The 19,347-nt window shown below is 39.9% G+C and overlaps 1 protein-coding gene across 3 annotated transcripts in view; it reads left to right on the top strand.

The window, feature by feature from the left end:
- Window positions 1-19,347, top strand: part of LOC145354789 (sodium bicarbonate cotransporter 3-like) — a 174,517-nt gene that overhangs the window by 40,363 nt on the left and 114,807 nt on the right. The window contains exons 1-2 of one of the 3 annotated variants that reach the window (XM_080206292.1): window positions 8,058-8,115; window positions 17,686-17,767. In XM_080206292.1, the coding sequence (XP_080062418.1) occupies window positions 8,068-8,115; window positions 17,686-17,767 (130 nt within the window). In that variant the 5' untranslated portion in view covers window positions 8,058-8,067. Of the gene's footprint in view, window positions 1-8,057; window positions 8,116-17,685; window positions 17,768-19,347 lie in introns of those variants that run through there. The other 2 variants (XM_080206283.1, XM_080206274.1) reach the window with 2 other exon arrangements.

A 19,347-nucleotide genomic window follows, 5' to 3' on the forward strand; every position in this document is an offset into this window, starting at 1 on the left:
ATCATTGCAACTTCTGTTGCAGTGACATACATTCCCATTGATATAAAAAGTGCACCTTTTGACTTCAACTAATAGTTACATTAAAACATTATAATGCATTCAAAGCCCTTTCAACAGGTACAAAATAAAAATATTTGGTGTTTGTCTCATTTACATAGCTATTATTGTACAATTGGCAAAATTAAAATTCAAGCCAGCGGCAACAAGATGAATGATTATGGCACTCAGTCGCACTGCAAGACGGTACAGGTTCATTAGCAGAGTTTGAGAACTTTGCTTCAGTTTTTGGAGATATTTGCAGCTATATAAGCTGCTGAAGTACTAGGATAAAAATGGTATCTGGTTTGTTATTCAAGCAGGTCCCATAATGATCTTTATCAGGCGCTGGAGATTGGGAGTAGGGGATTTCACAGTAACTTCATTGCATTATTAATGCGGGCCTACTTGTGACACTAACAAAAACTTTTCTATTACTGTCCAAACTTATGAACCCTTTCCCATTTTGCTGGTGTGCTCCATGAACTTTTTGTAAACTTTAGCAGATTTCTTTCCTGAGAGCTTCAGAAAAGAAGGTGTCAGGAAAGGCAGCTTTATCCCACCACCTAAATACATGATTCACTTGTGATTTGGGAAGTAAAATTGAATCGTAAAAAAATCTTACACTACATGCTGAGAAGCAGAAGGCTGCAAAACTAAGATGCTACAAAAGTTTAGATAAGTACAGCGTGACTATTGGAATTTTTTGAGCGACACCAACAGTGTCAAAAACAAATCAACAGGAGATAAGGTGTTGGGGTGTGGGCATAGAAAAAGATACTTGGAGAAGACAATTGTTTTTGTAATGTCACACTAGTTCAATTAATACTGTACAAAAACTGGAGGGGCAATCCTGAAAAAAGCACATCTTTACTTCCAAGATAAACATGGTGCTAAGCATCTGAAGTTATTGTGTCCAGAAATTCAATGGTGCTGCACCCATTTTTTTCAGATGCAAAATGAATACTTAAGTATCCATAAAGGAGGTAGGGCAATCATTAGTAGAAGTGCTAATGGAAATGCTATATTGCTGAAGGCAACAAATGAGCTGCCAATGTGTGCATTTAGTCTAAAGGCTAAAGCTATGTTGATTAGCTTAGCTCTCAGTTCACATTCCACATTAGATTATTACTGAACATATGTGGGAGAAATCTTCAGCGATCCAAGGTGATCATCTGGGTATCTTCAGTAGGCAATGAGTCAAAGTATGATGCAACTGTTGGCCATGAATATAGAATACACCGTCTCCTCCCCCAAGTATGGTCCCTCGTAACTACTGCTTTCCTATAGCTTCGATATCCAGATGTATCTGTGGAATGACCAATATCTAGTGTTTTTAGAACATTCTTACATTGTAGAACATTGTTCATAGAGGTCAACAATTTCTGCTGGAGTGTCACAATTTAAAAATTTTGCAGGTGCAAATCTCGGAAATACACCACAACAATAGGACAAGGGCTAAAGAAGTGGAGGTAAACTGTAAATTAAACAATACGATTGCATGAACAGAGACCTGGAGCTTGTGTATACAGAAACTATTGAAGATAGCAGGAAAAGCTGAAGCAGAAAAATATGAATTCTACCTCTTTATTAAAAAAAGAGAGTGGAAGTTACGCTAAACCTTTTAAAATCATTGATTAGGACTCAGCTGGAGTACTGAGTCCAATCCCCTTATTGCTTCATGACAATATGCTTCCCTGATCTGTTCCAGGCTGGCAACATTTTTAGACTCTCTTGCACTCCTCCAATTCAGGAGGCCATTCAGCTCATCGAGTCTGCACCAGGCTCTATGCCCATAACCTCATGCATTTAGCCTAGGTAGTCTCCCGACACTAAGGGACAATTTAGCGTGGCCAATCCACCTAATCCACACATCGTTGGACTGTGGGAGGAAACCGGAGCACCCAGAGGAAATCTATGCAGACATGGGGAGAATGTGCAAACTCCATACAGACAGTGACCCAAGCTGTGAATTGAACCTAGGTCCCTGGCTCTGTGAGGCAGCAGTGCTAACCACTGTGTCATCATTTTGTTTGAGAACAGACCAGTGCAATGCCTGGGAATGTTTTATTATGTTACAGTGGGATATAAATGCAAGTGGTTACCACGTATTTCTGTGAGACCTTTTACAAAGTAATTTGACTGCTTCATATCTGACCTTTCTAGGCTGCATTCCTTCTTGGTACCAAGCTCCCTTAGGAACGAAAACAAAATTATCCAGCTTCTGCTTCAGCAGAAGCTGTAACTGATGCACATCTTCTAGTACAATTACAAAAGGTGGTATCTAGTTAGCAGAAGTAAGAAATGCATTAATCTGTGATAGAGACTAACCATTTCTACAGCTTAATTTATTCTTCTTGAATGTCAAATAAAAATGATGACCTCAAATGCTAATGTATCTATCCTAAGCCCTTGCCTTTCTCACATTTAAGATGCTGTTACTTGTTAAAGTTCTCCTCTGAAATTGGATCAACTTTCACACGTAAACTGCTAAATCTAACACTTCTCATTTGTTCTTGGGATGTGAGCATCTTGGGCAAGGCAAAATTTACTGCCCATCCTTAATTAGTCTTGAGGAGATTGTGGTGAGTACCTGTTTGGCTGTGCCAGTGTGCCACCTATAGATACAGTGATTAGCACCACTGCCTCATAGATTCTGGCCTTGGGTGACTTTGTGGAATTTGAATCTTCTCCCTGTGTCTGTGTTGATTCCCTCTGCATGCTCTGGCTTCCTCCGACAGTCCAAAGATGCACAGATTAGGTGGATCAGCAAAGCTAAATTGCCCCTTAATGTCAATGAGATTACCAAGATAAATATGTGGAGTTACAGAGATACAGCCTGGATGCGATTGTTGTCATGTAGGCCAAATAGCGTCCTTCTGCACTGTTGTGACTCTGTGATTCTATGTGGTATGGATAATTCACAGTAGGGGGTTTTAGTTTATTTGGGCATTTTAACCTAGCAGCAATGAAGGAATGGCAATGTAGTTCCAAGTCAGAGTGGTGTGAATTGGAAGGAATGTTGTAGGTTTGTAATGGTCCCATGCATCTATTGTCTTCATCCTTCTAGGTAGTAATGATCTAGGGATTGGAAAATGCTGTCAAAGGAGTCCTGTTGAGTAACTCCAGTGCAGCTTGTAGATGGTGCACACTACAGTCACTTTGTACTACTATGGTGGCGGAGTGAGTGACTGTTGTTTAATTTGTTTGATGGGGCGCAGGTCACAGCGCCAGGGACCCAGGTTCGATTCCTGGCTTGGGTCACTGTCAAAGTGGAGCTTGCATTGCATGTTCCCCTGTGTCTGCGTGGGTTTCCTCCAGGTGCTCTGGTTTCCTTCATATTCTGAAAGACGTGCTGGTTAGGTGCATTGACCCGAACAGGTACCAGACTGTGATGACTAGGGGAATTTTCTATTCACTTCATTGCATTGTTAATGTAAGCCTTACTTGCGACTAATAAAAAAGCTTTACTTTGTCTCAAATGGTTCAGTGGCTTCAGTGTTGTTGCAGTTGAATTTAGCCAGGCAAGTGGAGATATTCCATTGCATTTCTGACTTGTGCCTTGTAAATATTGGACGAACTTTGGAAAAGCAGGAAATGAGTTAGTCACTCCAGAATTCCCAGCCTCTGATCTGCTTGTATAACCACAATATTTATATGGCTGATTCAGTTTCTGGTCACTGTAATCCCCAGGTTGTTATTGATGGACAATTTAGCAACAGTAAGGCTGTTGGATGGCAAGGGGAGATGGTCAGAGTTCTTGTTTGGAGATGGTCATTGCCTAGAATTTAAATGGCAAGTAACATTTGTACCATACATTACGCTGAATGTTGAACCCAAAGAAAAAATGCTGGAAAATCTCAGCAGGTCTGGCAGCATCTGTAAGGAGAGAAAAGAGCTGACATTTCAAGTCCAAATGACCCTTTGTCAAATCAGCTTTGACAAATAGTCATCTGGACTCAACGTTAGCTTTTTTCTCTCCTTACAGATGCTGCCAAACCTGCTGAAATTTTCCAGCATTTTCTCTTTCGGTTTCAGATTCCAGTATCTGCAGTAATTTGCTTTTATTAAATTTTTTTACACAAGTTGGTGGTTGTCTGGAACTCGCTGCTGAGGAGGGTAGCAGATACAATAGTCACTTTTAAGGGGCGTCTTGACAAATACATGAATAGGATGGAAATAAAGGGATACAATCCCTGGAAGCGTAGGGGGTTTTAGTTTGTTCGGGCAGCATGATCACTGCAGGCTTGGAAGGCTGAAGGGCCTGTTCTGTGCTGTAATTTTCTTTGTTCTTGAGCTGAATGTTGATACGGTCTTGCTGCATATGGATGTGGATGCTTTGGTATCTGAGTTGCAAATGGTACGAAATACTGGGCAATTGTCAGTGAATATCCCAGTTTAGATGGGGAGCAGGTCACTGATGAATTAGCTGTAAATGGTTGGGCCTAGGTAATTACTCCGAAGAGCTCCTGCAGTGATTTCCATGTTAAAGATGATTGGTCTCCAACAACCACAAAATCTTCATTTGTGTAGATTGTGATTCCAATCAAAAGAACAAGTAAGGCTTACATTAACATTGCAATGAAGTGATTGTTACATTAACATTGCAATGAAGTGATTCCAATGGAATGTTTTCCTCCTCACTTCCATGAGCATCAATTTTGCTGGGCCTCTAAATTTGCACTCAGCAAAGTGTTTCTTGATGTTGAGGACAATCACTCTTGGCTCACCTTTGGACTAAGGCTGTAATGAGGATTGTGGCTGATTAACCTTGGCAAAACCCAAATTGAGCATCAGTGAGCTCATTGCTGAGCATGTGTTGCTTGATAGCACTGTCGATGACATCTTCCAACACTTTGCTCAAGAATAGACTGGTGATGCAGTAATTGGTCAGATTGGATTTGTATTTTTGTTTCGTGGACAGACCTGTATCTGGGCACTTTTCCACATTGTTGGGTAGGTGCCAGTGTTGTAGCTGCACTGGAACAGCTTACTAAGGAAGTGGCTAGTTCTAGTACACAGGACTTCATTGCTACAGCTGGGCTATTGTTAGGGCATGTAGCTTTTGTTGTATGCATTGTGTTCAACATTTTATATCACATGGAATTAATTCACTTGACTGAAGGCTAGCATTTCTGATGGTGGGAATCTCGTCAGAGGCTGCAGTGCATCATCTTGATGCCCCTGGCTGAAGATGGTTGAAAATGCTTCAGATTTGTCTTTTACAGTGATGTGCTAGACTTCCCCATTGAGGATGGGGATGATTTCCTACAGCCTGCCTCCAGTTGTTTATTACTGGATGTGGCAGGGCTTCAGAGCTTTGAATTGATCGATTGGTTTTAGGATGCTTAACTCTGTCTATCGCATGCTGCTTCTGCTATTTAGCATGCAAGTAGTCCTGCATTGTAGCTTCACCAGGTTGGCATTGAATTTTTAGGTATGCCTGGTACTGTTCCTTGCATGCTGTCCTGCACTTCTCATTGTCTAATAGTTGGTATCATGACATGATGGTAATGACACATTGCAAGATATGCCAGGTCACAAGGTTATAGATTGTGGTTGAATATAACTCTGCTGCTGATGGCCCACGGTAATTGCTACAATGCCTAGTTTTGAGCTGCTAGATCTGTTCTGCTTATATCTCAATTAGCATGGTGATGGTGGTGCCACACACTATAGAAAACATCCTTAACTATTATATGCAAATTGTCCATCCTTCAGTTCTCATACCTGGAAGATGCTACAATGCTGTATTTGTCTTCACAAGGAAGTGTTGGTTGCTTATATCAATTCTGTCATTTTATTGATGCATCTGTGGCTGGTAGATTTGAGAGGGCAAAGTAGGCTTTTTCCCCTGGTTGGTTCTGTTGCCATCTACTGCAGGCCTAGTCCGGCAACTCTTCTGGACTCAGCCAGCTCAAATAGTAGATGTGCTATTGTTCTACTTGTGATTAATGATGTTGAATTCTTTGCCCCCCACCCAAAAAAAAACAGGTACATTGTGTCTTTGCTGTCATCTGTTTCTTGCAAGTGATCTTCAACATGGATGAACAGATGCATTTGTTGAAGCAGGATGATAGATACTAATTAGCAGGATATTTCCTTATCCACATATGATGTGATATACCATGAGACCTCTTGGAATTTGGAGAAATGTTGAGAACTTCCTGAGTCATGCTGTCCCAGTTGTGTGTACCATTGTTCTGTAACCTGTAGTGTGTTTATCCTATTGGTGGAGTAGGACGTAACCAAGGATGGTGAGCAAAGAATCTGAGATGTTGGCTATTTGGCATGGTCATACTCAATAAATCATACCTAACTATTGGTTGGCTAGCTTGTGGGATCGTTCTCCCAATTTTGGCATATATCCCCAGATGTTAGTGAAGCGGAATTTGCAGGGTTGACAGGGCAGGATGTGTCTTTGTTTCTCGTGCCTAGTTCGATGCCAAGTGGTCCATCCCATTTTATCCTTCTTTGATGTTTCTGTAGCTGCTGGGTACCACCAATAGATTATCTGGGCCATTTCAGAGGGCTGACGGTCTAGAGTCACATGTGGGCCAGACTGGAGAATCAAGGTAAATATCTCCAGAAGGATATTGATGAACTGACTGGGTTTTTAGTTTATTATAAAAAGTTTATTTATTTATTAATCAAAAGTAAGGCTTACATTAACATTGCAATGAAGTTACTGTGAAATTCCCCTAGTCTCTACAATCCACCACCACTTGTTCGGGTCAAGCACGTCTTTCAGAATGTGGGAGGAATCTAGAGCACCCAGAGGAAATCCATGCAGATATGAGGAGAACCTGCAAAACCCACACAGTGACCCAAGCCGGGAATCAAACCCGGGTCCCTGGCATTGAGAGGCAGCAGTGCTTGCCACTGTGCCGGGTTTTTAAGATATACTGGTAGGTTTATGGTTGTCAGAGTCATGTTTTTATCTCGCCCAGATTAATTGAATTTAAATTCCACCAGCTGTGTTAGCCCAGCTATCTGAATTACATGTGCAGTAACAGTGCCTATATGCCACCATTACTTGTAATCTGCTTCTTCATCTGTCATAACTCCTGCACTATTTCTCTGCTGTTATTGTCCAACATTGTCTGGATGAGCTGTAGATTTCCCATACTAAGCATTGAGAAGGCCCATCACACACTGAGTCTTTGCATTGTCTGACTGTTTACCTCTCCCTATGATTGCTTCCATAAAGTTGCCTGCTTCATTTGTCTACCACCGAAACTTCATCCCTATCTTTGTCACCTCTAGACCTAAATGTGCCATTGCTTTTCCAGTTGGCCTCTCATTGTCATTAAATTTCAACTTCTCAAATTTTTGGCTGTCTTTTCTCCTGAACAAAGTTCTGTTGAAAATTGCAGCCATCCTGATTGACTTACGTTGGCTAATGTCTCTCAATCCCTTAAACTTTATAATTCTACGCTTGTTTCTAAAACCCTCCTTGCCTTGTTTTTTCACTTTCTCTGTAAATTGCTCCAGAATTACAAACCACCTCTTCAATTCAAAATACTCACTTTAAAATTGTTCCCCTTCTTGTCTTGCCACTGGCGACAGAGCTTGAGTTTCTCTTACCCTTCCTGTGCAATTTTTCCAAAAGTCACCATGTCTTCACTTCCCCGTTCTTTTTAAGAACCTTCTTAATGTTCATCTCTTTGACTAAGCTTGTGGTCACTTCCAGATTTTGGGATGTATCGCTTGTCGCTAATCTTAACATTTAAAGGACTCAGTTTCAATATTAAAGGAATATTTATTAGTCCTATCTTGAGGATTTCATCAGCGTTTTGCAGTGCAGAGAAACATAATTGACAAGATACATTTATCACTGGGTGTATTCTGTGGAGTTGTTTTAAGATTGAAAAGAAGCAAATGTGGTTGGAATTTCAGTTTCAGTTGCTGTGCAATATAAACCCCTGTCCTTCATCATAACCTTTATGCGCTTATTTGAAGAGCAGTTTGCACGGTTGCTTGCGTCTATTCTAATCAAGACTGCATTCACTCAGACACTGAAGAAGTCTCATGAACATGCAGTCCACGCATTATTTCTTGCTGCCGCCAAAATGCCAAGTACTATATTATTTTTGTTGATATATTCAATTATTTGTGAAGTTTTATAGTATCCATACTATGAAAAAATTTACTTTGTAATCTGCATTAGTTGACTACTGACCAGTTAGTCTTTTCTTTGGCCAATAACTGTTAGTGTATCCTTGACTGGAACCTAGCCTATTACAGTTTATAAGTTCTAGTAGTATATCTTCAAGCTTATTTCAGATAGTGTACTTTTAAGTTAATTTTGCTGTTTAATTGACCAGGTTGTTCCAGATTTTGCCAGCCGTAAATATTGCAGAATTTACAAAGTAATACCTTCAAATCAATAGTATTTGATGTGAAAATTTGCATAACTATAACTTGAATATAAATTATTGTGTCGCAAAAAGTGATGCAAGATCAACAAAGTTTGAGAAAGTGTCTGGCAACTTTCCCAGTGCATTTGGCTATAATATTCCTATAACCATACAATTGTAAGGTTATTTGTTAACTTTACTTTGGTTATATATACATGTCATGTGAGTCGGATTTATTTTCAGAAACAATTGCCATCTCAAATATATAATAAAATGGTGTTGGAATAATAGTGCAATCAATACCTCTATCGGTGTATGGATTTTGTGAATTTCACAAAATCGGTATCGTACATGTATCAGCAACTTTCTAGGTTTAGAAGATCAGTTATAGAGATGAGATTTTTCAGACCTTGTTGAGCTGAAATTATTGTTGGTTCAAAAATCACAGTTCAACATGAATTTGATTGTCTGATGGCTCTATTGTTTGATATGGCATAAAATTGTCCTGGGCATTGTTAATTGGATTTAAATTTGAAAATTTTGTCTGGCAAAATTGCACCTGACCTAACCTGTTAATTCAGGCTTCAAAAATGTTATCTTCAATTTTGAATCTGCTGACTTTAACTTTGACTAGGTACTTCAGGTATGAAGACCTTTAATTTATGCATGCCAAGAGCAAATTTTTGGTCCTAGTATTGTTTTGACAGTTTGTTTAACATGTGAAAACTTCCCCAATGAGTGATGTTCAACTTATTTTGGTTCCCTGTATAAAGACAAGGCAAAGTGGTAGGCAGTCATAATTTTTTGCTGCTGCTTCAACTCCAGCTAGAATTAAAACTAATTGGTGACTGCTATTTGTAATATTCATGAATCATAGAATAGAATCCCCACTGCGGAGGAAGTTCATTCAGACCAAGTCAAAACTGACTCTTCAACAGAGAATCCTGCCCAGGCCCTATCCCTGTAGCTCCACATATTTACCCTATTAACGCCCCTAACCTAAATAACTTGGGAACAACTTAGCATTGCCAATCCACCTAACCTGCACATTCTTGGACTGTGGAAGGAAACAGGAGCACCCAGAGGAAGCCCATGCAGGCATGGAGAGACTATGTAAACTCCACACAGACAGGACCCAAGGCTGGAAATGAACTCGGGTCTGTGATGCTGTGAGGCGGCTGTGCTAACCACTGTGCCACCAGGTGCTTTTTGATGCTTTATTGCTTGATGCTAATCTTGACTTAACTGCTAAATCTCCCATCTTGGTCTTTGATATTTCCAGGCTCGATTCCGGTATCCTCTTAGTTGGGCTCCTGCCCGCTATCCTGCATAAATTTGTCCTTAACTAAAACTTTGTTGTCTTTATTCTAAATACCAAATATTGTTCACCCATCAACAGCCAAATGGCATACTATTGCTTCTAATTTGTATGTTCTGACGTCAGTTCTGTGCTCATTAACTTGTACAAAATTCCAAATGTAATGCTGCCTCAGTACTGAAATTCACTCAGTTCCATGGCTTGCCCTTCCTATCTCTAACTTCATCCAACCTACAAATCTTGGAGATCTCTTTGCTTCTCCAATTCTGGCCCCTTACACTTGCTGGATTTTAATTGCTCCACTGTTGATGGTTATACTTTTAGCCACCTTGTCCCTAAACCCTAAGGTGGCTCTGTGTCAAAATATTTATTGATGACGTTGCTGCTAAATGCCATGACATGTTTTGGTATGTGGTAGGTGCTATATAAATAGATGCTGATTAAAAATAGACAAGGGTGTAAGTAAGCAATTTGATATTGGGATGGATAGGGCAGGATAAAGTAACAATATCTGATTAAAGATTAACCTAAGTGGAGAGCATCTTTGGCATTAAAGTGCATACTAATGATGAGTGAGGTGGGAATTGAGCACTATGATATCTTAAAACCATACCACGAAAATTCTATTTTTGGTTTGCATGTTAGCACATGTTCAATATTTCCAAATCCATTAAGCATCTATCCCTGCAAGGGTATGATGAAGGTTGATTAGCTTAGTCATTATGGTATTGGACTAGCAACCCAAAGGTTTAAGTTCAATTGCAACTATGACAAATTGTGAAATTAAATTAAACAAATCTACTAGTTTGTGGTCATATACCATGAAAACTGATGTTTAATTGGAAAAATTCAGCGAATTCATAAATGCCTTTCAGGCAAGGAACCATCTTGTCCCTATGGGCTCTGGTTTAACTAAGTCATGATTTTAGGTTACCAACTGAACATACGGAGAAGAAAAAGCTCTTGGGTGAACATTGCCTTAAATCAAAATGCAAGGAATGTATTTCATAGAATCCTAGAATTGCTACAGTGCAAGAAAAAGCTGTACAGCCCATGTCCATGCCAGCTCTCTGGCAGAGCAACACAAGTAGTCCAGTTTCCCTGTGAATGCTTCCTCTCCAGTTCAGTTTTGAAAGCCCTGATTGTATCTGTCTCCACCTTGCTCTCTGGGAGACCATTCCGGACCCTGACCACTCATTCAATAAAGACGCTTTTCTTCATGTTGCCATGGGTTCTTTTGCCATCACTTTATAATCAATGTCTTCTGGTTTTTAACAATTCTATCATAGGGGGAATGTTTCTCTCTCTGATCTGTCTAGATCCCTCATAATTTTAAACACTTGCATCAAATTTCTTCTCAACCTTCCCTTTTTGATGAGATCAATGTCTACACGCCTGCGCCCCTTTTAGAATAATAGGAGAAATGTTTTTCTCCGAGGGTTGCAAGTCTGGAACTCCCTTTCTCAAAAGGCAGTGGAAGCAAAGTCATTAAATATCATTTAAGGCAGAGGGAGATCGATTCTTAATCAACAAAGGGAGGAGAAGAGGGAGGCAGCGGTGGTGGTGAAAATCCAATTAACCATGATCTTGTTGAATTACCAAACTGGCTTAAGGAGCTGAGTGGTGGTCTCCTGCATCTAGTTTGTATGTAATTTCCTTTATTTTATTTTACCTCTCTGAGCCGCATGAAGAGAGATAATATAAAATAAAGAAAATTACAAAGGAATCGCTTCACAATTCTCTGCATTAAATGTTCTTTGCCAAGTGTATGCTTGTTCCACTAACCAGTCTCTGCCCCCTTGAAGTCTACAATTGCCCTCTCTGTTTACAATCATTCCAAGTTTCTGTTATTAGTAAATTTTGAATTTGTGCCAGCACAATCACTTCTAGGTCATTAATGTATATCAAGAAAAGCTGTGGTCCTGCACTCACTCGTTTGAAATCCTACTGTATATCTGCCTCCAGATCAAAAAGCAACCATTAACTACTTTAATTTCAAATCTAGTTCAAGTTTTTTTTCCTCTAAAACATTTATTTTGAGGCAATCTTTAAGTCAAAGACCACTTATCTCCACTGTTGTGCATATGTTAACATTGTATTTTGAAAAGAAACCCAAAATGTTGGAAATGCACATTTGGATCTGGCAGCTTCAGTGAGGAGACGAGCAAAGTTCAAGTTTCTGGTCAATGACTTTTCATTTAGCTGGAAAAAGCTGCATATTTAACAGGTTTAAAGCAAGTATAGAAGCAGGAGCAGAAGTTGAACAAAAGGAATGGTTTCTGATGGGGTGGAAGTCAGGAGAGATTTATTGATAATAGGAATGAAGGCATAAAGCAAAAGGCTGTGATAACGTGACAGATATTACTGGGAAGTTAAATCATTGACAGTTGCCATTCAGAAGCAAACACAAAAAATGGAAACACATTTATGATCTCAAATTGTTTAATTCAGTGTTGCGTCCGAAAGGCTGGAAAGTACCTAATTGAAAGATAAGATGTTGTTCCTCAAGTTTGCATTTCACATTGCATTGCATTGTGGATGGTACAGTGGTTGGCACTGCTGCCTCACAATGCCAGGAACCCAGGTTCAATTCCTGGCTCCCATCACTGTGTGGAATCTTCATGTTCTCTTGTGTCTGCGTGGGTTTCCCCTGGGTGCTCTGATTTTCTTCCACAGTCCAAAAGATGTGCTGGTTAGGTGCATAGGCCTTGCTAAATTTTCCATCAATGTACCCAAACAGGTACTGGAGTGTGGCAGCTGGGGGATTTTCACAATAACTTCATGGCAGTGTTAATGTAAGCCTATTTGTGATACTAATAAATAAACTTAAAAAAAATGTTTTTGGCATCTTCACCTGTTCCAGAGACCAAAGTTGGAGTGGAGGGGAGAATTAAAATGCTAGCTAAGATGTGATACTATCTTTAACTTTCTTAGTTAGCTACGGATTGAATGTCCTTTCCCTAGAGTCTTTCTTTCCCACTGAAATATATATTTTGAATATTCTGAAATATCTCCTTGAATGACTGCCACTGCATCTCTACTGACCTATGTCTTAACCTAATTTTCCACTTCACTTTAGGCATCTCTATCTTAATGTCCTCATACCTGCACTTATTTAAATTTAAAACACTTGCCTTAAATCCACTTCACTTGCCCACAAACTGAAAGAGAAATTCAATTATATTATGGTAACTGCTGCCTCAGGCTGCCTTCACTGAGGTCATTAATCAGTCCTGTTGGCTCTGGAATGTACTGATCTCCCCACTCTATAAAGTCATCATAAGAACATAAGAAATAGGAGCAGGAGTAGGCCATCTAGCCCTTCGAGCCTGCCCCGCCATTCAATAAGATCATGGCTGATCTGAAGTGGATCAGTTCCACTTTTGCGCCTTCTCCCCATAACCCTTAATTCCCTTGTCTATCAGAAATCTATCTACCCGTGACTTAAATATATTTAACGAGGTAGCCTCCACCACTTTAATGGTCAGAGAATTCCGGAGATTCACCATCCTTTGAGTGAAGAAGTTCCTCCTCAACTCCGTTCTAAACTGCGCCCCCCCCTTCTTATTTTGAGGCTGTGCCCTCTAGTTCTGTTTTCCCTTCTAAGCAGAAAGAATCTCTCTACCTCTACCCTATCTAGCCCCTTCATTATCTTGTAAGTCTCTATAAGATCCCCCCTCAGCCTTCTAAATTCTAACAAGTACAGGCCCAGTCTATTCAATCTCTCCTCATAAGCTAACCCCCTCATCTCTGGTATCAACCTAGTGAACCTTCTCTATACTCCCTCCAAGGCCAATATATCCTCTCGCAAATAAGGGGACCAAAACTGCACACGGTACTCCAGTTGTGGCCTCACCAATGCCTTGTACAGTTGCAGCAAGACCTCCCTGCTTTTATATTCTATTCCCCTCGCTATAAAGGCCAACATTCCATTCGCCTTCTTGATCACCTGCTGCACCTGCAGACTGGGTTTTTGCGATACATGCACAAGGACCCCCAGGTCCCTCTGCACTGTAGCGTGCTGCAACTTTTCACCCCTTAAATAATAATCCCTCCTACTATTATTTCTACCAAAGTGGATAACCTCATGTTTGCTAACATTATATTTCATCTGCCAGGTCCTCGCCCACTCACACAGCCTATCCAGGTCTCTCTGCAGACTTTCTGTGCCCTCCACCCAATTTGCTTTTCCACTCATCTTCGTGTCATCAGCAAATTTTGTTACCCTACACTCAACCCCCTCCTCCAGATCATCTATGTAAATGGTAAACAGTTGAGGCCGTAGCACTGATCCCTGTGGCACTCCACTTGTCACCAACTGCCAACCAGAAAAGCACCCATTGATTCCAACTCTCTGCTTCCTGTTAGATAACCAGTCCTCAATCCACGCTAACACTTTACCCCCAACTCCATGTACCCCTAACCTTCTGCAGCAACCTTTTGTGAGGCAACTTATCGAACACCTTCTGGAAATCTAAAAACACCACATCCACCGGTTCCCCTCTGTCTACCGCACTAGTCACATCTTCATAGAAATCCAGTAAATTCGTTAAACACGACTTCCCCTTCACGAATCCGTGCTGTATCTGCTTGATCAAACTGTTCTTTTCTAGGTGTCCTGCTATTTCTTCTTTGATGATGGATTCTAGCATTTTTCCAACTACGGACGTTAAGCTAACAGGCCTATAATTCTCTGCCTTTTGAATGCTACCTTTTTTAAACAGCGGCGTAACATTAGCTGTTTTCCAATCCTCTGGCACTTCCCCAAAGTCCGGTGAATTTTGATAAATAATTACTAAGGCATCTGCTTTTACTTCTGCCATTTCTTTCAAAACGCTGGGATGCATTCCATCTGGTCCCGGGGACTTGTCTACCTTCAGTCCTTTTAGTCTGCCAAGCACTACCTCCCTAGTGACAATAATTGTATTAAGGACCTCATCTCCTATCATCCCTCTATCTTTAATGTTCGGTAAGATTTTTGTGTCCTCCTCCGTGAAGGCTGACACAAAAAACTGATTTAAAGTCTCAGCCATTTCCTCGTTACCCACCGCTAAATCCCCCCTGTCGTCCTCCAAGGGTCCAACATTCACTCTAGCCAGTTTCTTTATATATTTGTAAAAACTTTTACTGTCATATTTTTTATATTTAGAGCTAGTTTAGCTTCATACTCTGTCTTTCCTTTCTTTATCGCTTTCTTAGTCTTTCTTTGTTGTTTTTTAAATCTTTCCCAATCTTGTAATTCCCCACTATTTTTAGCTGCTCTGTACGTGTCGGCTTTTAATTTAACACTCCCCTTTATTTCCTTCGATAACCACAGCTGGTTATCCCTTTTCTTACAGTCCTTCTTTACCATCAGAATATATTTCTGCTGAGTACCAAAAAAGATCTCCTTAAAAATCTTCCGTTGTTCCTCAGCTGTCCTACCAACCAATCTGCACCCCCAATCTACATTAGCCATTTCCGCCCTCATCTTATCATACTCCCCTCTGTTCAAACAGAGGACACTGGTTTGGGACCCTACTTTCTCACCCTCCATCTGCATCAGAAATTCAACCATACTATCATCACTCGTCCCAAGAGGATCCCTCACAAGAAGATCCCTCATTCTACCTGCCTCATTACACAGTACCAGATCTAAGATAACTCGCTCCCTCGTAGGGAGTTCAAGGAAACTATCCCAACAGCATTCCAGGAACTCTTCCTCAAGCACACCACGTCCAACTTGAGTCAACCAATCAACATGTAGATTAAAATCCCCCATAATTATCGCCATTCTGCTTCTGCACGCATCAATTATTTGCTTGTTTATAGCCCGCCCCACCTCAAAATTATTATTTGGGGGCCTATAGACCACACCCACCAGTGTCTTTCTCCCCTTACTATTTCTTATCTCCACCCACAACGATTCCATGTTTTGCTCTTTGGACCCTATATCTTCTCTTCCTACTGCCCTGATATTATCCTTTTATTAACAGAACTATCCCACCTCCTTTTTCCTCCTGTCTATCCTTCCTAAATGTCTGATACCCCTGGATATTCAGTTCCCAGTCCTGGTGACCCTGCAACCACATTTCCGTAATGGCCACTAGATCATACCCATTTGTGCTGATTTGCACCATCAGCTCATTCACTTTGTTCTGATTGCTTCGTGCATTCAGGTAAAGTGTCTTTATACCAGCCTTTATCTGGACCTTATTTGTAGAAATGTTACTAACCTCTCTCGTGCCCCCTACTCCTTCAATTAGTGGAACATCTTCACCATTAACCTGCACACGTACCCTCTCCTTTACTTTAGATTTTGTAATTTCCCCCACCCCTGCATCCTGCGTCATCCAGGCTACCTTTGCCAATGGGGTTTGTCCAATCTTTGTATAGTTTTAAATCACCCATGGTGATCACCACACCCTTCTCATAAGCCGACTGGAAGCACGGCATTATGCTTAATGGAAATATTCTGCAAACATTTACTCAAATTAATGTTTCTGTATATGTTTATCTAGTACTTAAACTTAGATTCTTTATTAGAATCTGTTTTCCAAAGTAAATATTAAGTTAGAATATCATATAAATAATCCAGCTTCAGTTTTCCCAGCAGAGAGGTGATTGCCAGGGTGTTGTGAATACGGTATACTAACTGGGAAGAAGTACAAGTAAATTGCTGTTTTGCTTGGAAGGCGTGGTTAGAGCCTTGGACAGGGGGAAGGGAAGAGGTAAAATGTGTTGAATATTTTATTGTTGCATGTGAACGTGTGGCAGGAAAGGGGAAAGGAGTGAAGTTATAGGTAATGAATGAAGGAGTGGAGTGTTGTGGAGGAAAATGTCTAATCAGAATGCTGGGAGGGAAGGGAAGAAAGCAGAAATGGCGAAGGATGATGCATTGAATGTAGCAGCTAGAGTGGAAAATAAGGACCAGGGAAAATCTGTAGTAGTTAAAGGAGGGTTAGGGGAGGGATGAGAGCACAAGTGCAGGAAATGGGGTTGACACCATTGAGGGCTCTGTCAACCACGTCTACAGTTTGAGAATTGCACAATGTTCACTGTTCCGTGGTCTCAGAGGTTCCTTCCAGACAGCACCAAAATGAAATTGGTAATAAAAGGGGAAATGAAAGCCTGCTAAATGTTAGTGGATAGCTTTCCTTGGGGTCAGTAGCCGGTGGCATTCCTTCATCGCTGATTGCAATATTAGGGTTATTACTGTTATTCAAAACATTGTCCATAAGTAAAGTTTATTTATTAATTGTCGCAAGCAAGGCTTACATTAACACGGCAGTGAAGTTACTGTGTAATTCCCCTAGTCACCACAGTCCAGCACCTGTTCAGGTCAATACACCTAACCAGCACATTTTTCAGAATGTGGGAGCACCTGAAGGAAACCCACGCAGACAGGGGGAGAACGTGCAAACTCCACACAGACAGTGACCCAACCCGGGTCCCTGGCGCTCTGAAGCAGCAGTGCTAACCGCTGTGCCATCGTTACAATCCTTTCATTCTTGACTTTTGGAATAGGTGTGTGTATTTTATATTGCTTTAAAAGCATGTAGCTGCAAAAAAAAACACCCTTTTCTCAGAACTGAACTTGCGCTTGTACTCAACAGGAATAGGCTCGACCACTGTTTTTAAATTTGTGTTCAAATCAAGTTGCAAATATCTTAAGTTTCCAATGCTAACAGCTTTGTGTTTTGATTTTTGATTTGGCGCTTAAGAATACACTTTTTTTCAAACGTCCAGACTTTCAAAACTCTTGTGAAGGAAAGCTAGAAGTGCAAGTAAGATGGTTCCCAGTCCTTGAGGTCACAGAAACTATGGCTTGTGAGCTGCAGCTTGGATGCACTTGAAATTGAGCAATGTATAAGAGTACTTAAAGTAATATTACATTATTAAGTACACAATGTATGCATCCAGTCATCAAACAATGTATTCTTTGAAGTTATTACAGATTTGTAATAGACACTGATCTCACTATTTTTGTAGAGACACGATGAAGAAGCTATCGTGGATTTGGGTAAAACAAGCACAATTGTCAATACAAACTTTGAGAAAGAAGAACTGGAGAGTAAGTTTGCACGTAATTTTATCTTTCAAAATTCTTGATGTTCTAAAATTTACATACTTGTTGCAATTTCAAGATGACAATATTGCAGATTGATTTTTTTTTAAACATATGTAGCCTGTTTCAACAAAACAAAATTTCTTGGAATGACCTTTGGACCTGAATTTTAGTAATAATTCTGTGCCCACTACCTTTAGCATAATACTATTTTTGTAAAATGTCTGTCTCTCGGTGTCTTAAATCCAAGTGCCTTCCAGGAACAGTTTTTCCAAGTATCTGTCCACTGTGTCAAAATCGTTTTACAAGCTTTCCTACGATAAATGTTAAAAGTACAGGCCTGTAGTTTCAAGGCATGCTACTTGACCCCTTTCTTTGATATCTTTCCTGAATTATCAGATGTACAAAGAAAAGTCACTTAATAAGCTATTTATAGTCCCGCCACTTGAGACTCATTGGTGTAATTCTCTGGGACAGACATCTAGGTTCAAAGCATGTTGAAGTATTTTATCATAGCCATGTTTTAATTGCTATTTGTCTTAATTCTATCTTTGGCTTTGTGCAAAATAAGAACAAAATAGATGTCAGATTTTTAACAATTTTCACCCTTGTGGGTGGAGACAGAAATGAAGTGACTAATAATTTTGTTTTTTTTTCCCATGACTCCCACTTTACCACCATTCCTTTTGTCATTTCAAATGTTCTCTGCAATTTGCATTCAGTGTGTTGTTTGCCTTTTCCTCGTTTTCGGTTGAAATAATTTTGATCTGCTTAGGATTTCATGAAAATTTTAATTCTTCCTTTTCTTTTAACTCCAATCTTATTAATTTTATGACCCAATTTATGTAATTTAACCGGTGTTATTTTTAAAAAAATTTTAATTTGGTCAGAAATGATGTTGGCTGCAATCTCGAAGCTTATTATCGATTTATAATGTTGATGCTTGTACTACTGCCACGAACACCAGGTGTTCCCTGACTTCATGGCATTTTCTTGCTGTTCAGTGAGGGACTGCAAGAAACCGTACAAAGCCAGAATTTGTAGAGCATTAAGCACAAAAGTTTTGCTAAAAGAGAGTTGGCAGGCCTGAAACACTAGTACCTGCACTTGAGTATAGGGACAAAATTTCAAAGTTTACAAATTATAAACCTTGGAAATGTGCTGAGCAGGAGGAAGGTATTAGCTGAATTTGGAGGACAAAGACTAGTGAAATGGGTTTTCACATACAGATAAAATTTGAATTTAGAGAAGTGTGGAATAAACATTTCAAAGATAAATTATAGGAAGCTGGATAATCAAATGATATCATTTTAACAGGGGTGCAAGAACGTAGCTTTTCATACATAAATATCTTTGAAATTGGCAGAACATATTAATACAGCTCTTAAAAATCTTTATAAATTGAGGCCTAGAGCATAAAAACAATGTAGTTACAGTAAATCTTTATAAATCATTGGGTAAATCACAGCTAGATTATTATTTGCAATCTGGGCACCATAATTTTGAAAGGATTTTGAGGCCAGGAAGTAAAAAAAATACAAGGAATGATTCCAGGCATGAAAAGTTTTAGTTACGTGGACAAATGA

This window comes from Carcharhinus amblyrhynchos, chromosome 2 (genome assembly GCF_965287045.1).
Source record: "Carcharhinus amblyrhynchos chromosome 2, sCarAmb.v2.hapA, whole genome shotgun sequence".
Classification (NCBI taxonomy): Eukaryota; Metazoa; Chordata; class Chondrichthyes; order Carcharhiniformes; family Carcharhinidae; genus Carcharhinus; species Carcharhinus amblyrhynchos.